Source organism: Equus asinus, chromosome 21 (assembly GCF_041296235.1).
Source record: "Equus asinus isolate D_3611 breed Donkey chromosome 21, EquAss-T2T_v2, whole genome shotgun sequence".
Lineage (NCBI taxonomy): Eukaryota > Metazoa > Chordata > Mammalia > Perissodactyla > Equidae > Equus > Equus asinus.
The window spans coordinates 82,195,185-82,212,104 of record NC_091810.1 but is presented as its reverse complement, the minus strand read 5'-3'; the positions used below and the strand labels follow the sequence as shown (position 1 = coordinate 82,212,104).

Genomic DNA, 16,920 nt, shown 5'->3' with positions numbered 1-16,920 from the left:
AAGTCTCTTTCTCCACCCATAGAGTTGAAGGATGGTTCCCAAGCATTGGGGAGAATAAGAATCACCCAGAGTGTTTGGGAACATGCAGACACCCTGCTTTATGAATTGTTTTAAAAAAAAAAGTAGGCAGCGAAATCAAAGGTTAGCCCGATGTAGCTAAGAGCTGCCCGGGACCACAGTGGCTCTGCCCCCATGTGGAGGTCACCTGCCCAAAGTGTGGTCATTGACCCTGGGCAGGATCCCATAGGTCCTCCTCGTCCCAATGACCCCGTCATAGGTCAACCTTCAGACACACTTTTGTGCTGCTGACGGGGCCAGAGGCCTCAACAAACATGATTACTACTGACGTGTGAACCTCAGTCATTAAGATAAATACTCCTGAACTTGGCCACTTACCAAAACTCTCTTATATCTAGCCCCTCTTGGGTTTACAAAACTTAACTGCCAAATGTAAAAGGAACAGCCTTCTTGGGAGAAATTAGTTACTTCTTAATTTGTCTAGCAGAATTGCCAAGAGATCAGTGCTCAGAGCATTTTGAGTTTTGGGTTTTTAATCCTGTGTACCTCCTGATGCCAAAGTGCCCATAAAGCTAAATGGCCAGTGAGGTGCAAAGCGGGGACAGAGTCCGTGAAGAACAGAAGACAGCCTGTGCTCTTTTCACACCAACAGCATCGTTAATCTGAATGAACTGGCTCATCCTTCCATCCCATCCTACCCTCCTCAAAAGATGAGTGAAAATTCACCTAAAATAAACTCAAAACAGGTTATATACTCTAATGCGACGGGAGTCAGATGGCCCACATTAAAGCATCCAGGTAAAAACCACTGGGAAGGGGGAGGCACCCCAGCAATCCCCCAGCTCGGGCCAGAGTCCTCACACTAGAATGCCCACCAGCACTGGCTTCTCTTACAATTCTTCAAGAAAACGAACGTTACGATTTTTTTTGGTGAGGAAGATTGGCCCTGAGCTAACAGCTAACATCTGTGCCAATCTTCCTCTATTTTGTATATGAGACACTGCCACAGCTTGGCTTGATGAGCAGTGTATAGGTCTATGTCTGGGATCTGAGCCCATGAACCCCTGGCTGCTGAAGCAGAGCATGTGAATTTAACCACTATGCCACCGGGCTGGCCCCATGAATATTATGATTTTTATATGAGATCAATGATTTTTAAATCTTTCTGATGAATTTTTAAATTGTTAAAAAAATGTAATATGAGTTAATATAAAACCTCCAGGCCTATCAAGTGCCTAGTCAGAGAGTGCCGGCCTAAAAGAAAATGTTGTGTAAGGGTGGACTGTTTTCTGTGTAATTCAAATAACTAAGGAAAAACTAAAGGCTTTCAATTTGGGAGGTTGGGAATCGACTGACATTTGGAAAACTATCAGGAAACAGCTCACAAATGAATAAATAAATATAGATAGATAGGTAGATAGTAGATAGATAAGTGAATACATACACTCTGGTAAATGGCTAATGCATGCACAGACACACCATGCACGACGCTGGAGCTACAGGAGGATTGGATTTTCATAACTATTAAAAGAGGTGGTCTCTGGGGACAGAGGGAGAGTGATATAATAGGGAACTAATAAAGCCCAAGGGGAAGTATTTTTGGTGACAGACTTTCTGGGGAACAGTTCGGAAAACAGTGGCTGTTCTCTCTGCAGACACCTGAGCAGGACCTCCTGGAGGCCACACACGAAGCCGCTTCACGTATGCTGAGATGCATGGGACTGCCCCACCCCAAATGTGTCCCTCCACTTCCTTCCTGGAGCACTCAGCTCAGGCGATGAGGCTGCAAGCTCAGGTCTCAGGCCCCAAGAACAGAGTGAAGTGAAAGTGAGGGCGAAACCAGAGGCATCTGAGCCCTGATCGAGAGGCAGGAGGGTGCAGGGACCCTTGAGATATGGGGAGTTCTCACTGCTATGCAAATGCAGGGCCACACGTGGTCGCCTCTCCGCTCGTTGTACAGAAACCCTTCCAAGGCAAATCTGCTAGATGTTGGGAGCGAAACGGGCCAGACTTCAGACAAATGTCCTGCCTGGTAAATGGAGCAACTCTCCATGGCCCCACTGGGGGCAAACCCTTTGGAGGAATTCCATTGGAATCCAGTTAGAGATTGGCATTTTGGCTGTGAGTGTGGCTTCTTTGGGACCTCTTCTCCCCCAGCTGCCTGCCTTGTGCCTGGGTCACTGGTCCACCCCTTACCGTCCGTCAGAGTCTGGAAGCACATCTTGCCACTGAACTTGCCGTAGCCGGCCACGGTGCGGGCGCGCACCTGCACCACGTACACCATGCCCGGCCGCAGGCCATCGATACGCGCTGTGTTGGTCTGGCTCCTGGCCATGGAGGAGTTGAACTCATCGTGTTCCTAAAAATGAGCAAGGAGAAGGGGTCAGCAGTCTGCTCCTGAGCTCCCAGGCCCCATCAGTTCTTGATCCTACGGGTCTGCTAGAAGTTGTCACCAGCCCCAGGCCATCCCTCTGAATGGGGACAGAATGGCCTAGACCAAAAGAAGGAAAAATCAGCTCTGGACCATGGGGTGGTTATGCTCTGAAGAGATGGGTCTGAGCAATGGCTGAGCTCTCAGGGCCTGGCCAGGGGGCACAGAGTCATTTTCCGCTCCAGCCCCCTCCAGGGTTAAGAGGTAGAATAACAAGGCACATCCACCTTTGCAAAATCCTGTCTAGTCTCTGACCTCAGCAGAAGCAGACAGCAACATCCGGCCCTGCCTGCCTCTCTTTGTCTTGCCTCTGCCCAGCCCTGGTCTTCTCTCTCCTCACTCAAGATCTCCCTAGTCACTCCTGGTCCAGGTCACTCCTTAAGTGCCCTCAAGTCCTTAGGCAAACGGCCTTGCATCCACTCTGCTGAAGAGCTTGAGCCTATCCTGGACCACGTACCACACCTGCTTCTGCCTTCACCATGGCGTGTGTCTGTCTGGGTCCCCATCCTCCAGTTCCCTCTCCACCAGCATCTAGGGAGAGCCTGTCCCTTCTCCCCGGAGAGCAGGCCCTATGTCCTCACCCTCCCACCTACTCAGGGGGTTAGCCCACCCTCTTGTCTGTCACTCGCTCCAGCACCTTCTGCCCTGTCCCCTACAGTACCTGTTTCCTGCACGTGTGTCCTCTGGTGTGCACAGATGGTGCTCGTCTTTCTCATCCTCCTGACCCATCTGCCAGTCGTGAGTGCCCTGAACGTGCTCTTGCTGCCTCTCTTTGCTGCTGGCCTTATGTGACATGTGGTCTGTGCCTGGGCTTTTATAGTCTCCCACCTTTTCTGCCACTCCCTCCCCACCAAATCCAAACTTCTTTTCTAAAAAAGATCTGTGACTTTCCCTAAAACTATTATCAGACAAAAACAAAACTCTTAAACATAGGTTTATAGGCCCTTCATAAGGATGTCAATTCCAGTCTCTCACATCCTCCTAAATCACCACCTGGCTGCCCCTCCAGCGACCAGGCCCCTGGCCACCAGGCCTTTTCTCAGGCTGTTTTCCCAGTCTGAAATGCCTCCCTCTGGGGCTCCTCTGAGCCCTCCAGCTTCCTTAAGCCTACACCCCTCAAGGTTTCCTCTTCTAGGAAATCTTCTCTCACTATTCCAGCCCATGGATTCTCTTCATTACCGTCCTTCATCATTACACCTCACCCTCAGCACCTTCATATACACCAGCCTGGTCTCTAGTCACCTCCATGTAAGCATCATGGGGCTGGTGGGTTATCTCCAAGCACGCAGGAACGAAAGTTCAGAGGTGGGCCTGCCCCTTCTGCACCACGAATCTTTGAGCAAAATGGGGACATCAGTGAAAATGAAGAGCTTGGGTCACTGGGAGGAAGGCCCATGTCCAATGTGGAGATCTATGGTACTGTGATGAGTTCGAGGCACAATGGTCCAAGAGGCACAGTGACAAATGAGGGGAAGCTGATGATGAGAGGTCTGTAAGACATATCCTTAGTTGTTTGACTAAAACTCGGGGAGTTGAGCCAGGAGAAAAGAATACAGCACAATAATAAGATATTATCGTTGTCTTAAAACATGTGAAAGTCTACTTTGCAAAGGCAGATATGACCTGATGTGTGATCATTCATTCATTTGGCCAGGCAGTCACACTTATGACACACCACCATGTGCTAGGCGCTATACACGGGCTGTGGGTGTCAAGGTACAGTCTCTCTCCTCTGGGGACACAACATCTTGTGGGATGGACCAGAAAATAGACACATGATGACAGCAGTGCTGACTGAGTGACTTGGCAGAGGGCAGCTTAGGGGGATGTAAGGAATATCAGAGGGTCACCCAGCCAAGACTGATAAGGAGGCTGGGAGGGGCTCAGAAAAAGGGTGACATGAGTTGTCATGAAAGACGAAAGAAATTAGCCACATGGATGAATGTGGGGAGTGAGAACTTAAAAGGATATCCCATGAGAACAGAATAAAACAAGCAAAAACAAGGCCTAAAAGAATTCAGGATCCTGCAGTAACTGGGTGTATCTGGAGTGTGGGTGGCATAGAGGGTGGTGATGAATGATTTGGAAGCACTTGTAAGGGACCACAGGTTGGAGGACAGCTCAGAGAGACAGCTGAAAGTTACAAAGAGGCCCATGCTCTCCCTGATGGAGGGGCTATCCATTGGCCTCTGGGAGAGACTGTCTGGGGAAAGACTATCCATCCATCATGTGATCTGTTTAAAAAGAGGCGGATCCTACCACCACCACTGCCAATCAGGGATTCTGCAGAAAGAAGGCTGTCTACTGTGGAAGGGATGCCATCTAGAATTTTGGTCTTTACTATCTTGACATGCTGGAGAGCTGAAACTATGAAAATCATCTCATCACCTTCCAAATGAGGACAAAATCCAGATGACTGCCTGAATTCTCTGGTTTTACTGGAATCTGATGGAAATATGTGCTGTTTGAAATAAATGAAGCATTGACTTGGCAGCTCTTTTACTGAAAACTGTGTTTTGGTGTATTGGCATTTGGACTGTGAGGAAAAACCATTAACCCATAATCACTTTATAGTCCAAACATTCAAGAATTTCAGCGATTAAAATGAGTATCAGTCCTTGTTCTCTTCAAAACCATTAATCAACGTCAAGCAAATGAGTGAGAGTGAAGAGTAAGGATTTTTTTTCTTTTTGGTCGCTTATGACTGATTTTATAAGTGTGTGGGAGATAGAAGCTGCAGCTGTTGGAGGCAGAGACCATGTCTCCCTATTTCGCCTTCCCCAACATGTGGCACAGAGCTTGTACTGCCTGGGTGCTCAACCACTCAGTGCTAAGTGGATGACTAAACAGCACACTTCAGACCAGTTATCTGAACCAATCGATTGAGCACAAGATACTGCCAAGGTCTGAAAGGGCTTCTATGAGAAAATGAGCCTAAAATTTGAAGGGTAGAAATTCCCAAGGCCTAAACCAGCCCATTCTGGCCTAGACAGTTATTATGAAGAGTCAGTCAATGTCTAAACGCTTAATCATGAAGACAGCTGAGAGCAGATGTAGATGTTCCTCCCATGGTTTGCCTACAAGCGCTGACACCAGGAGTGAAAAGTGCTACAAGACAGTAAGCAAGAGAGAATGATGAATGGAAACATATTAAAATGGGGAAGGAGATGAACATGGAGAGGCTCTGGGAGAGTCAGCAGCTCGATGGCTCTCTATTAATGAGCTGTGGGAGGAGGCGAAAGCCTCATTGATTTCATTCACAGAGATGAAATTGAAAGGTGTCCCAAGCACAAACCGAGAGGGTGATATGGGGCAAGAGACCCAGGGAGGGTTTTCAGGGCTTGGGAAACTAGTCCATGGCCAGCTACTTGTTTTTGTAAATAAAGTTTTATTGGAACCCAGCCACACCCTTCTATTGATGTATTACCTATGGCTGCTTTCCTGCTACAAAGGCAGAGTTGAGTAGTTGGGATAGAGACTGTATGGCCCACAAGCCTAAAATATTTACTATCTGGCCCTTTACAGAAAAACTTTGCTGACTCCTGGTTTAGAAGAAGTGGCACAGCATGGAGGAATAGTGAGTTTTGTTTCTTTGGACTAAATCCAGGACATCTACCGGGCTGAGTTCTATTTGTGTTTGCATCTTCTTAAGACCAGGATTCCATGGCCTCACGGAGCAGGTAGGCATACCGTTCTGGTTACAAGCATTTGGATTTAAAATTAAGATACAATCTCTTATTTCCGGGGCCACACTAATTTCAAGATCCTCAGCATCAATATGATTACATCCAGTCTTATACTGAGCTCAGAAATACACTGAAATACAATAAAAATGTCTATAGTTCTGGCTCTGTGACTCCATAGCTGTGACCTGTGTGGTCATGAGTAAGTCGTTTAACCTTTCTGTGACTTACTTCCATCATCTACAAATTGGTTATACCTGGCTTTCAAGTGTCCTTCTTTCATTTCTTTCAAGGATCGGAACTAATATATCTGTGAAGATCTGGCACATAATAGATACTCAATACGTGTTGAATTATTATCATTGTGGTTATTATTTCAAAATACCCTCACAAGGTAATGTCTTTTCTTTAGTCATATTAGAAATGGTCAAAGCAATGTAACGGATTTTATAGTCAAGCACTTTATAAGTGGAGGAGAGTTTTATAGTAATATACCGAACGGTAACCAATGCTTCAGCAAAAAAGCCTTCTGTGTTCCCAAGGAAAACATTCTGTCCTCCCGAGTGGGGACAATAATATGCTTCACTGAGGTGTGGAAGCTGCCTCAGGCATTGAGCTGCTGTGCATGTGTGTCTGTTAATAATTAGTATAAATTACTGAGAAGTAAGGACATGGCCTGAAATGGGAGAATAAGGTTCCTTCAGAGCATCAGAAGTTGAGATTAATTACAGTGTTTTGAGGGAGGAGGTTTGCATGTAAGGGGAAAGGCAGTGGAGAAGCCTGGGCGTTGGTTAGGGAGCTAGGAGCCAAGGGACACACGCATGATTGTTTCGGTTCTGAGCCTGTCATTAAGCCCATCACTGCCCCAGGGTGACTGCCCTTGGCATGGCAGATGAGGAGGAGGGTAGGTGGTCTTCCATGCATTCAGCCCCTTCCCAGCACCCCGACTTGATTCAGGGCAAAGAACTAGGCTATAGGCTCACTTCTTAGCTGTGTGACAGAGGGCAAGTTTTTCTTTCTTTTTTTTTAACTTCTTTGTGCATCGGTTTCTTTACCCATAGCAATGATACTAATGTTTACCACACTGTGTTGTGAGGGGGAAAGGAGATACTATTTATAAAGCCCCTGGCATCCAATAGGGCCACAGTAGGGAGAAATTATTATTTTTCTAACATGAACTACAACGCTCAAGTTCATGTGTGTGTGGGAAGGGCGGCTGGATGGAACCTTATGAGTGACTCTGACATCACATCATAGACTGGCCACACACGATACTCTATTGAACCTGTAGGTCAACTTTGGTGATGAAATGAGGCCATGTGGTCAAGTGGTCTGAGCAGACTGGTCCAAAACATTTTGGAAAGTCAGCATTTACTTTATTAACTGATAAAAAAAATCTAAGGCCCCAAATTCAAAGCTGAATGGATATAACAGCTGCTTATGAATCCAAATGGTTTAAATTACCCCCAGTTCACTGAATTACCTGAATCAAGAGTCTACAAAACCCAATATTCTCTAAATGAATAGAATGCTGCCTAATCCTCACCTTGCTTGCAAATTCGGCTGTAATGGCTGAGGGGCACATCTCCTCACAAACTAGACTCGTGATCCATCTGGCTCTCCACTTTCAGGAAGGTAAATTGCTACCATTTTACAAATGTGAAGACTGTGGCTGGAGTGGTTGAGTAATTTGACCACACTGCTGGTTGGTTAGGGCAGGCACTGGAAACTAGGGCTCCCGCTTCCCAACACAGTGGTGCCCCACTATTCAACACTGCTGCCATGTTGGAGGCCGCAGGTCTCCATCCGTGATCATCTTCTTATTTCCACTGACCCATCAGATGCTCTGACCCAGGCTCACTACTTTCATGCCATTTACATACTGAAAACTTCCAAATGGACATCTGTGACCTGCTCCTTTCTCCTGAACTCCAGACACGTACATCTGGCTGCTACTCCACAGCTCCACTTGGCTGTATCAGAGGCATTTTATACACAGAGCTGAACTTCTGTCACTTCTCTCCCCACGAGCATGCTCTACCCACAGAGATCCCTTTCTCAGTCAATGGTGGCTATATCCTTCCAGTGGGTCAGGCCAGAAGTCTCCCACATCTGAAATCCAACCCGTTGGAAATCCTGTTGGCTCTCTCGTTTGTTTACATATCTGGAAATTGACTACATTTCACCAGCCCTTTGCTTCCACTTCGATTCAAGCCACCATCATCCTTGTCTTAGATGACTGTCATCTAGCAGGCCTATTTTAAACAGAACAGCCTGAATGATCCTTTCAAAATGTAAGTCAGATTTTGTCTGTCCTCTGCTCCTAACCCTGCTATGGATCCCCATCTCACTCCGTGGAAAAACCCAAGTTCTTAAGGCCCAACATGATCACCTCCCTGGATTAGCTCTTTCCCCGGTCTACTCCTTCCCCGGTCAGAGAGTTCTCCCTCCTGCTCCTTGAATCATGCATCATGATCTTGCCTCAGGGCCTTTGCACAGGCTTTCTATCCTCCAGATATCAGCTTCACAACACCCTTACCTCCTTCAGGTCTTTACTCAGGACTTACCTTCTCCAGGAGGCCTGCCTTTACCATTCTACCTGCTTCTGCAACCTGCTCCTCCCCCAGACTTCACCCCCCTGCTCCCATTGACCTTGCTTTACTTTTCCATTTTCCCTTCACACTACTCATTTTCTAACATATTTTATTATTTCCTTATTTATTATGTTCATTGTTCACTGTCTGTCTCCTTCTATTGGAAAGTAAGCCCCTTGAGGGAAGGAACCATTTTCTGATCACTAACATATCCTAGATAGTCCCTATCCAATGGCAGCTGCTCAGTGAATACTTGCTGGACAAATAAATGAATGACTCTGGTGTTTTAAAAATAATGTGTTAGGTCAGTACAGCAAGCCCTGCATTTTCCTGGGATTTTGCAAGTCCCACAGTTCACGGTGGGAGAGAGGCCCTGCCTCCCCCTCAGACAGACTAGGGACCAACTCCACAGGGCACCATTTCTCTTTTTGTGGCAGCACATGCTCTGCAGTAGCCCCCAGCAGGAGCTGCTAAAAACAGTCAAGGAAGAGAATATATAAATTTCTATTTCTATTAATTTCTACCTCATCCTTTAAATTTTCATTTAAATATTTTTAACGTCCAAAACATATTAGTGCAGTAGTACATGAATATGATTTATAAATAAACAATCTTATATTGGAGGTACATAATCAATCACTTTGAAAAACACTAGTCTACAAAACCACTAAATCTTGGGAAAGTTCAGGGGACACCTGGCAGTTTCGTAGCATCTGCATTAGCACAGCAAACGTGTGACTGGGAGAATGGGCTCCGTCCCGCCCGCACCAGCCCCGGGAACTGTCCAGACAGCAGGGCAGTGGATTGGAAGTTTCTCTCCTGTGTTGGTACAGAAAGTGCCTGGGTTTGGGAGGCTTTTGCCCAAGCAGACCTGGAGAATTCTCCCAGGGAGCCCCTGTCCTCTGTCACCAGAATCTCCCCTCCCATAGGCTCTGTCCAGCTTGTCTCCTTGTGCCCTCAGCTGGCCACCACCCACCACCCCATAGTGGCTAGCTCTAGGTCTTTCAAGCCTGCAGGCAAAGCTGGCTCACCTTCTCATAGTACCGGATCTCATAGTCCAGGATGATGCCATTGGGCTGCTCGGGCTGTGGCCATGACAAGGTGATGCTCCTCATGGTGGCACTGACCTGGTGCATGATGGGAACAGTGGAAGGGGCTGTGGAGAAAAAAAGAGACAGGGCAGATTATATGAGACTATATGAGAAGTGCTGTCTTTCAGAGATAAGGAGGGAGAGAGATGTCATTGAGTTTGAACCCTGTCTTTTCTTTCTCATCAGCTGAGCTGGATCCGCAGAACTTCCTGTGGGTTTTGCATAATGAATGGAGTTTGGGTAACAAAGGAGAGAAAAGGCCATAATTTAGGACAGGAGAGCATGTGTGAAGGTGGGGGCTGAAATGGATGGGGTATTTTCTGGGCAGGGAGGAGAAAGGTTTGACCAAAACCAGAGATGACTGGAGGAATCGTGGGAAAACAGTATGGCCCAGGGAAGCCCAAGCCAGTTAGAGAGGGCATGATAACCAGGACAAGTCTAGGCCTCAGACCGGAGGAGGAGAGGAGCAACGGGATGTTTTTGAGCAGAAGTTGCTGGAGGAATCTCAGTCTTGCAATAATAGGCTGAGCTATTGCAGAGAAGAGAGCTTGGAGGCAAGGGATGATAGTGAGAGAGTAGAACTGGTCAGTGCAGAAGTATTGTGCAACAGAAAGGAACATTCTAGCAAATATCTCCTTTGGAGACTGCAGTTAAGGTTTTGCTACATTTCAAAAGAAAGAGAGGAGGCATCTCTCAAAATAACATGAGTACAGACCAACAACAGAGTTCTTTCAGACTTCTGTCAGAGTTTTCCAGATGAGAACATTGGCAACAAAGAGCTCGCAAATACAAATGAAGAAATGATCTGCAAAGCAAACATTTGGAAACAGGATAACAATTCCAAAATCTGTGAAGTGATTCTGAAATCTCTCTTTGGAAATAATATTATTTATTTCCCAATTCAACATTTTTCACACGGTCTAAGTAAAATGAAAACAGTCAGGAAATAACAAATGAGGGTTGTCTTTCTAGGGGGAGAGGCGGGTAATGGATGAGGCTTCACTCTGTGCTCTGCTCAGGGGCTATTCTGTTTAGTTGTGGCACTTCTGCCATGATGAAAGTCATGTCTTCGCGTGAACTCCACTTTACAAAGGTTTCTCTAGGGACTATGGCTGAGTGACATTTACTATCATCAGTTTAAGTTAAGAGATTCCCCTCCAAGACCTGAAATTACAGAGCACTGCTACCAGGTCAGGGGAGGAGGTGGTCATTGCATTCTCCACCACTCCCTGGACCACTCAGTGGAGCACCCACTACATGCTGGCCCCTAGGCTGGTGGTGGGATGCAGAGCATTTATTCTGAGGATGCTCACAGTCCAGGGAGCCATACGGAGAGCACAGTGTGAGAAGTGGTATGATGAGGGCTTAGAATCAGAGTCCCCCTGGGACTTTGCACAGTTCCCATTGGAGACCTTGTAATGGCTGTGAAAATGCAACTCTCAGAGCTCCTACTCCTGGGAGCATAACTGACTGATGGCCACAGCTGCTGCACTCTGAAATCCATCACTACATTCACACAGGGGCCCATTTCCCACAGGCTGCTCCCAGCCAACGACTGAGTGTGGCAGGCCAATTCCTGACTCTTCTGGTTCGCAACTTCGCCTCAGAGACTCACATTGGACTTACCAGTACTTCTGTGTAACACCATGGCAGTCTAAGACTCTTCCCACCCAATCCTCCTTCCTTCCCTCTCTCCTTCAGAGGGATCAGAGCTTCATCATGGTCTAATGGCTCTCTCAGCCTTCTCTGGCCTCCACCCCATTTCCCTAATAAATCTCTGGCACATCGAATCCCACCTTGGCGTCTGCTTCGTGGAGGACGTGAATTAATACAGTCCTGAATCCCACCAGGTATCCTCTGCCCAGCCCTGCTGTGTCCTCAAGGATGGCAGGCTCACTGCTTCTAGGAGCTGCTACTCCATACTTGGGTAATCTCACCAATTTGCATGTCTTCCTTATACTTATCTGAAATTTGTCTCCTTCCCACTGGTCTCAGTTCTGCCAACTGAAGTAATATAGAATGTTCTCTCTTCCACAGAATGGCTTGTCAAATAGCTAAAGAAACTAGTTAGGGCTCCCCTGAGTTTTTCCTGCTGAAAAGAATGGCCAGGTGCTACGAACATCTCTCCCACGATAAGCTGCCATCTGTGGCTCTTTTCCAACTGGGGCTCATGTTCTCTAAATCTCTCTTTAGGCATGAGGCCCCGAGGTGAACCCAATTCTCTCACTGATGTTTGAGCAACAAAGAGTAGAGTAAAACTAATATCTATCATGACCTGTGTACTATACATTTATTGATGTGACCATTAGCCTTTGTATCACAATCATTCCCCTACTATGCGACTCTGAAATCACAGTCAAATACGACCTTTATGGTTTCCCATGGTACGCTCCTCGTCCTTCGTCTGTAGAGTTGGCTTTTGCCTTTGACTACAGGGATTTACATGCATCTCTTTACCATCAGTCAAATTTGGTGTCAAATTTGGTCTATTAACCTAATAAGTTGAAATAATTTTTTGATCCTGATTCAACCAACAAATCCATCTTCTTTTCCTCTTAACTTAGCATCATTGCCCAGGTTCATCATTTAACTAATTGAACAAATATTTAATTATCTGCCACATGTCAGTCGTCATTCTAAATGCTAGAGACTCCATAGTGAATGAAATAAATTTCCTGCCCTCATAAGGCTTATTTTCTAATGGAGGGATACAGAGACTAGATGTAATACATCAGTCAACCACAAGGTATGTTAAAAATATTAAGTACAACAGGAAAAAACAGAACAGAGGAAAAGCATACAGAATGCCAAAGTGCAGGAGGCTGGAGCAGGGAAAGCCGCAATTCTAAAGCATGTGGTCAGCAAGGTCTTGCCTGAAAATTAGATGCAGGAGCACAGGGTTGAAGGAGTGGACGGAGGGAGCCATGTGGGTGGATACCTGGGAGAAGAGCACATGAGAGGGAATAGCCAAGGCAAAAGTTTTGATCTGGCAGCAGCCTGGAGTTTCAGGGGAACAGCAAAGAGCCAGTAGGACTGGAGCAGAGACAAGGCCACAGACGGTAGGGCCCTGAGGGTCACTAAAAGAGGACTTTGGCTTCTACTCCAAGTGAGATGGAGAGCCGAGGGAGGATCCTGAGCTGAGTGACAGAATCTGACTTGCATGTTAACAGTATCACCCTCTGCTGGGTTGAAAATAGAATGCAGGGGCCACGTAAAAGCTGAACGATGGATCAAACACTATGGCAATAATTCAGCTGCAGGATCATGGTTACTTGGATGGGGCTTGGAGCAGTGGGGTTGGTGAGAGTAGGGGTGGTCAGATTCTGAATATATTTAGAATATCTCAATGGATGGGGGATGTGGAAGAAATGGAAGAGTCAGAATGACTCCAAGGTTTTTGGCTGGAGCAACTGGAGGAGTGGGGCTGCCATCAACTGAGATCAGGCAAGACATAGTAGAGGCAGTTTAGGAGGAAAGACCAGGTGCTCCTGTTAGGGTTGAGATGTCCACAGTGTCCCAAAGTAGACGCCGTGTAGGTGAATGTATATAAGAGGTCCAGATTGGAGATGAAAATTTAAAGTCACCAGTATTTCAAAGATATTGAAAGCAGCAGAACTAAGAGAGATCACCAAGAGAATGAGTAGAACAACATCTATATTCTAAGATTCAGGTGATGAGGGGAAAACAGCAGAGGGGCCTGAGAAAGAACGGTCAGAGAGGTAGAAATAAATGGGAGCATGTGATCGCCTAGAAATCAAGGGGCAATAACGTTCCTCAGAGGAGAGAATGTGGGAAACGCTGCTGCTACATAAAATGAAACTAGGAACTGGGTGCGGATTTAGCAACAGGCTGGATGGTTAGGTGTGGATGGCTCTTTCACCATCTTTTCCAAGACCTCATGTGCATTGTGTAGAGCCGTGCAGAGGATGAAGGTGCTTCAGGGAAGGTGAGGCAGTTTCTGGAGTCCGTCCAGATCACTGGGGGATCCCGCTGGACCTACCAAGACAGGTTGTGAATGGCTCCTGATAAGCCTGCTTCTCCCCCCGCAACACACACGCTGTGCAGCTCCGTGGAAACATGATGTTAATCATGTCAGTGCCACACAAGTTTTCAGGATCCTCCCACCTCAAGAGCTGAAGCATCACGTATTAAAAATTGGAAAGATGAATCCCAATGGCCTGAGGATTTTGATGGGCTTGGTTCTTTTCTTTGCCTCTAATCACTGGAAAGCCATCACTCAAGACCCAATATATTTACCAAACATTGTGCCAGGTCTCTGCTCTAATCACTGGGGATGGAAGGACAAGTTAAAAAGTCACAGCCCTGCCCTGAAGATCCTTGAAGTCCATCAGAGGCAATGGATAGCCAAAATCCACAGAAAGGAACACCCCTGTTATGCAGATGGCAAGGATATGCCTGCAGCCAGTCAGCAGCACGCAGATCTGGGAGACGCTGCCAAGGATAATGGTCACAGGTCACCACCTCCCACATTTCTCGGATTTATAGTGCTGACACAATGGTCACAGGCCTCATTGCAGGCTGTTTATCCTCACACAGGTCACTCTAAATGTCTTACATTTTCAGATGGGATTTAGCACATGGGAGAAAGCAAGAAACTATTACTTTTCCTCTCTGAAAGTCAGAGGCAGCTTACACTTGGTGCTCTGCCATCGGTGATCACCTACAGTGACAAATTTATTTTTTTTCCTTTTCCAAGTGCAAATGCCACCTCTAGATCTGGTGTTTTACATGTTATGAAACTTTCAGACAAAACCTTTTGAAAATAAAAATAAGCTCAAGTATCCAGTCAAACACCAACTTCTTCTAGAAAAACTAAGAGGGAGATAAGGCAGATGACAGAGGGATGGGAAGACTAATTCAAAGACGCAGCCCCTGTGACCCCCAAATACACTGGTTTCAACAGTAAGTCCCGGCCAGTTGTCTTTTCTCCCTAAATCTGCATCTTTAGATGAAGGAGCAGTTTCATTAACAAAGACTGAAAGGCTCCCCCTTACAAGCACACAGAGTGCTTGGACTAAATTAAACATTCTATTGCTTAGGAGAGAAGGAAATGAAAATAAGGAGTTCGCAAAATTATTAAAATTTAGCAAAGAAACAAATACGGACCTTTCTTTTAAAAAAAGTAATTTAAAGAATTAGTTTAGGGGCTATGTGGAAAGAAGGCACTGAAGGCTCCAGAAAGATGTGTTTGGCCTAAAAAAGAGATGCTCAAAAAACCCAAACATGATAAAAAAAAAAATGCCCTGTGCTCCTTCTTAGCAAAATAAAGAGGCTGACCCAATAGGAAGGCAGGATCCAAAGAAGAGTGGGGAAGCAACGGAAACTGTCCTGTCAGGCACCGAGGAAAAACGAGCTGAGGTTCAAATAGAAGCAGAACCAAGAGCGTCTGATAAGAAAGTCCACAGCCAATAATAAGAAGCTCTTTAAATGTGTCAGAAGTGGAAAGAGACTTAAACTGCCCTGGTCAAAGGGCCCAGGGGTGGGAAAATGCAACAGCAGGTTGACTGAATGAATCCTCTGTCTTGGTTTTTGCCAAGTAAGACTTTGGGGAGATCAGACTCCCAAATTGCTTCCGAAGCAGACAGCTCCAAGATAGTATATCACATACAGCGAAGGAAGTGCACAGAATGTTCTTGCCTGAACTGACAAATGAGATGTGGACAAATTGCAGAGACAGGATGGCCCCAGCTGCAAGCTATGAAAGAACTCACAGGTGACGTGGGACAAGCGTTGGCCCAAACTGGTCACAGGTCACTGCCAACGACATCAGGGATGGGCCTGGCCAATCACCAGCCAGCCCTCCATGTGCAAGAAGAGCTCCAAAGGAGATCATAGGATCTGCATTCCTGTGAGACTCAGGCTGGGACTGGAAGGGTGACATTAATCTATTTCAGAAGTTAATAACCCAAAATCTGGACCTTAGAGGCTTAATGTGGGGAAGCCTCACTCTCATATCTCAGGTTCACCGGGACCATACATTTCATGTTTATGACATTCCTCGACCCTTTAATTTAGTTACTGACTCAGTCATGTTCAAGGTTTTCTTCTTACTCATTTTGCTTTTATTATTTGCTAGAGGCATTTTCTCCCAACAATTAAGCATCTCAGATTCCAAAATATGAAAATGAGTTGATGCTTTTTTTCCCTAGGACAATTATTAAGTTCTAATGCATTATCTTTGCTTATTAAAAATGATTACCTTGCAGCATTATTCACAACAGCCAAGACATGGAAGCAACCCAAGGGCACCTTCTATGGATGAATGGATAAAGAAGATGTGGTGTATATATATATACAATGGAATACTACTCAGCCATAAAGAAAAGACAAAATCATCCCACTGGCAACAAGATGGATGGACCATGACAGCATTATGCTAAGTGAGATAAGCCAGACAGAGAAAGACAAATACTGCATGATTTCACTCACATGTGGAAGATAGCAAATACATGGATTAGTGGTTCCCAGAGGGGAAGGGAGTTTCAGGGAGGATGAAAGGGGTAAAGGGGCACATATGTATGATGATAGACAAAAATTAGACTACTGGGGGGCTGGCCCTGTGGCTGAGTGGTTAAGTTCTCGCGCTCTGCTGCAGGTGGCCCAGTGTTTCGTTGGTTCGAATCCTGGGTGTGGACATGGCACTGCTCATCAAGCCACACTGAGGCAGCGTCCCACATGCCACAACCAGAAGGACACACAACGAAGAATATGCAATTATGTACTGGGGGCTTTGGGGAGAAAAAGGGAAAAAAATTTTTAAAAATCTTAAAAAAAAATTAAGACTACTGGAAGTGAGCACAATGAAGTCTAATCAGAAATTGATAAAATAATAAGATGCACCCGAAATTACACAACGTGGTAAACCATTATGATCTCAATAAAATTACTGGGAAAAAAATGACTTCCTAATCTCTTAATTGATTTTTGTGTTAAATGATTCTTTCAGTAGTTTTAACCATAATCCATTTTGGGATATAACAAATGATATAATAGTTTAGAATGTTGCAACATTTTATTTAAAACATCAAAAGTATCAGTAGTTTTAAAGAAAAATAATAGCAGAACACACATACCTTCAAAAT

General features: G+C 45.7%; 1 protein-coding gene across 2 annotated transcripts in view; it reads right to left on the bottom strand.

Annotated features, from left to right (window-relative positions):
* The window catches only part of EPHB1 (EPH receptor B1), a 423,113-nt gene that overhangs the window by 82,482 nt on the left and 323,711 nt on the right, over positions 1–16,920 (bottom strand). For both annotated transcript variants that reach the window (XM_014828754.3, XM_070493336.1), the window contains 2 exons: positions 9,758–9,882; positions 2,215–2,377 (listed from right to left, as the gene is read on the bottom strand). In XM_014828754.3, coding sequence (XP_014684240.3) covers positions 2,215–2,377; positions 9,758–9,882 — 288 coding nt within the window. The remainder of the gene's footprint in view (positions 1–2,214; positions 2,378–9,757; positions 9,883–16,920) is intronic.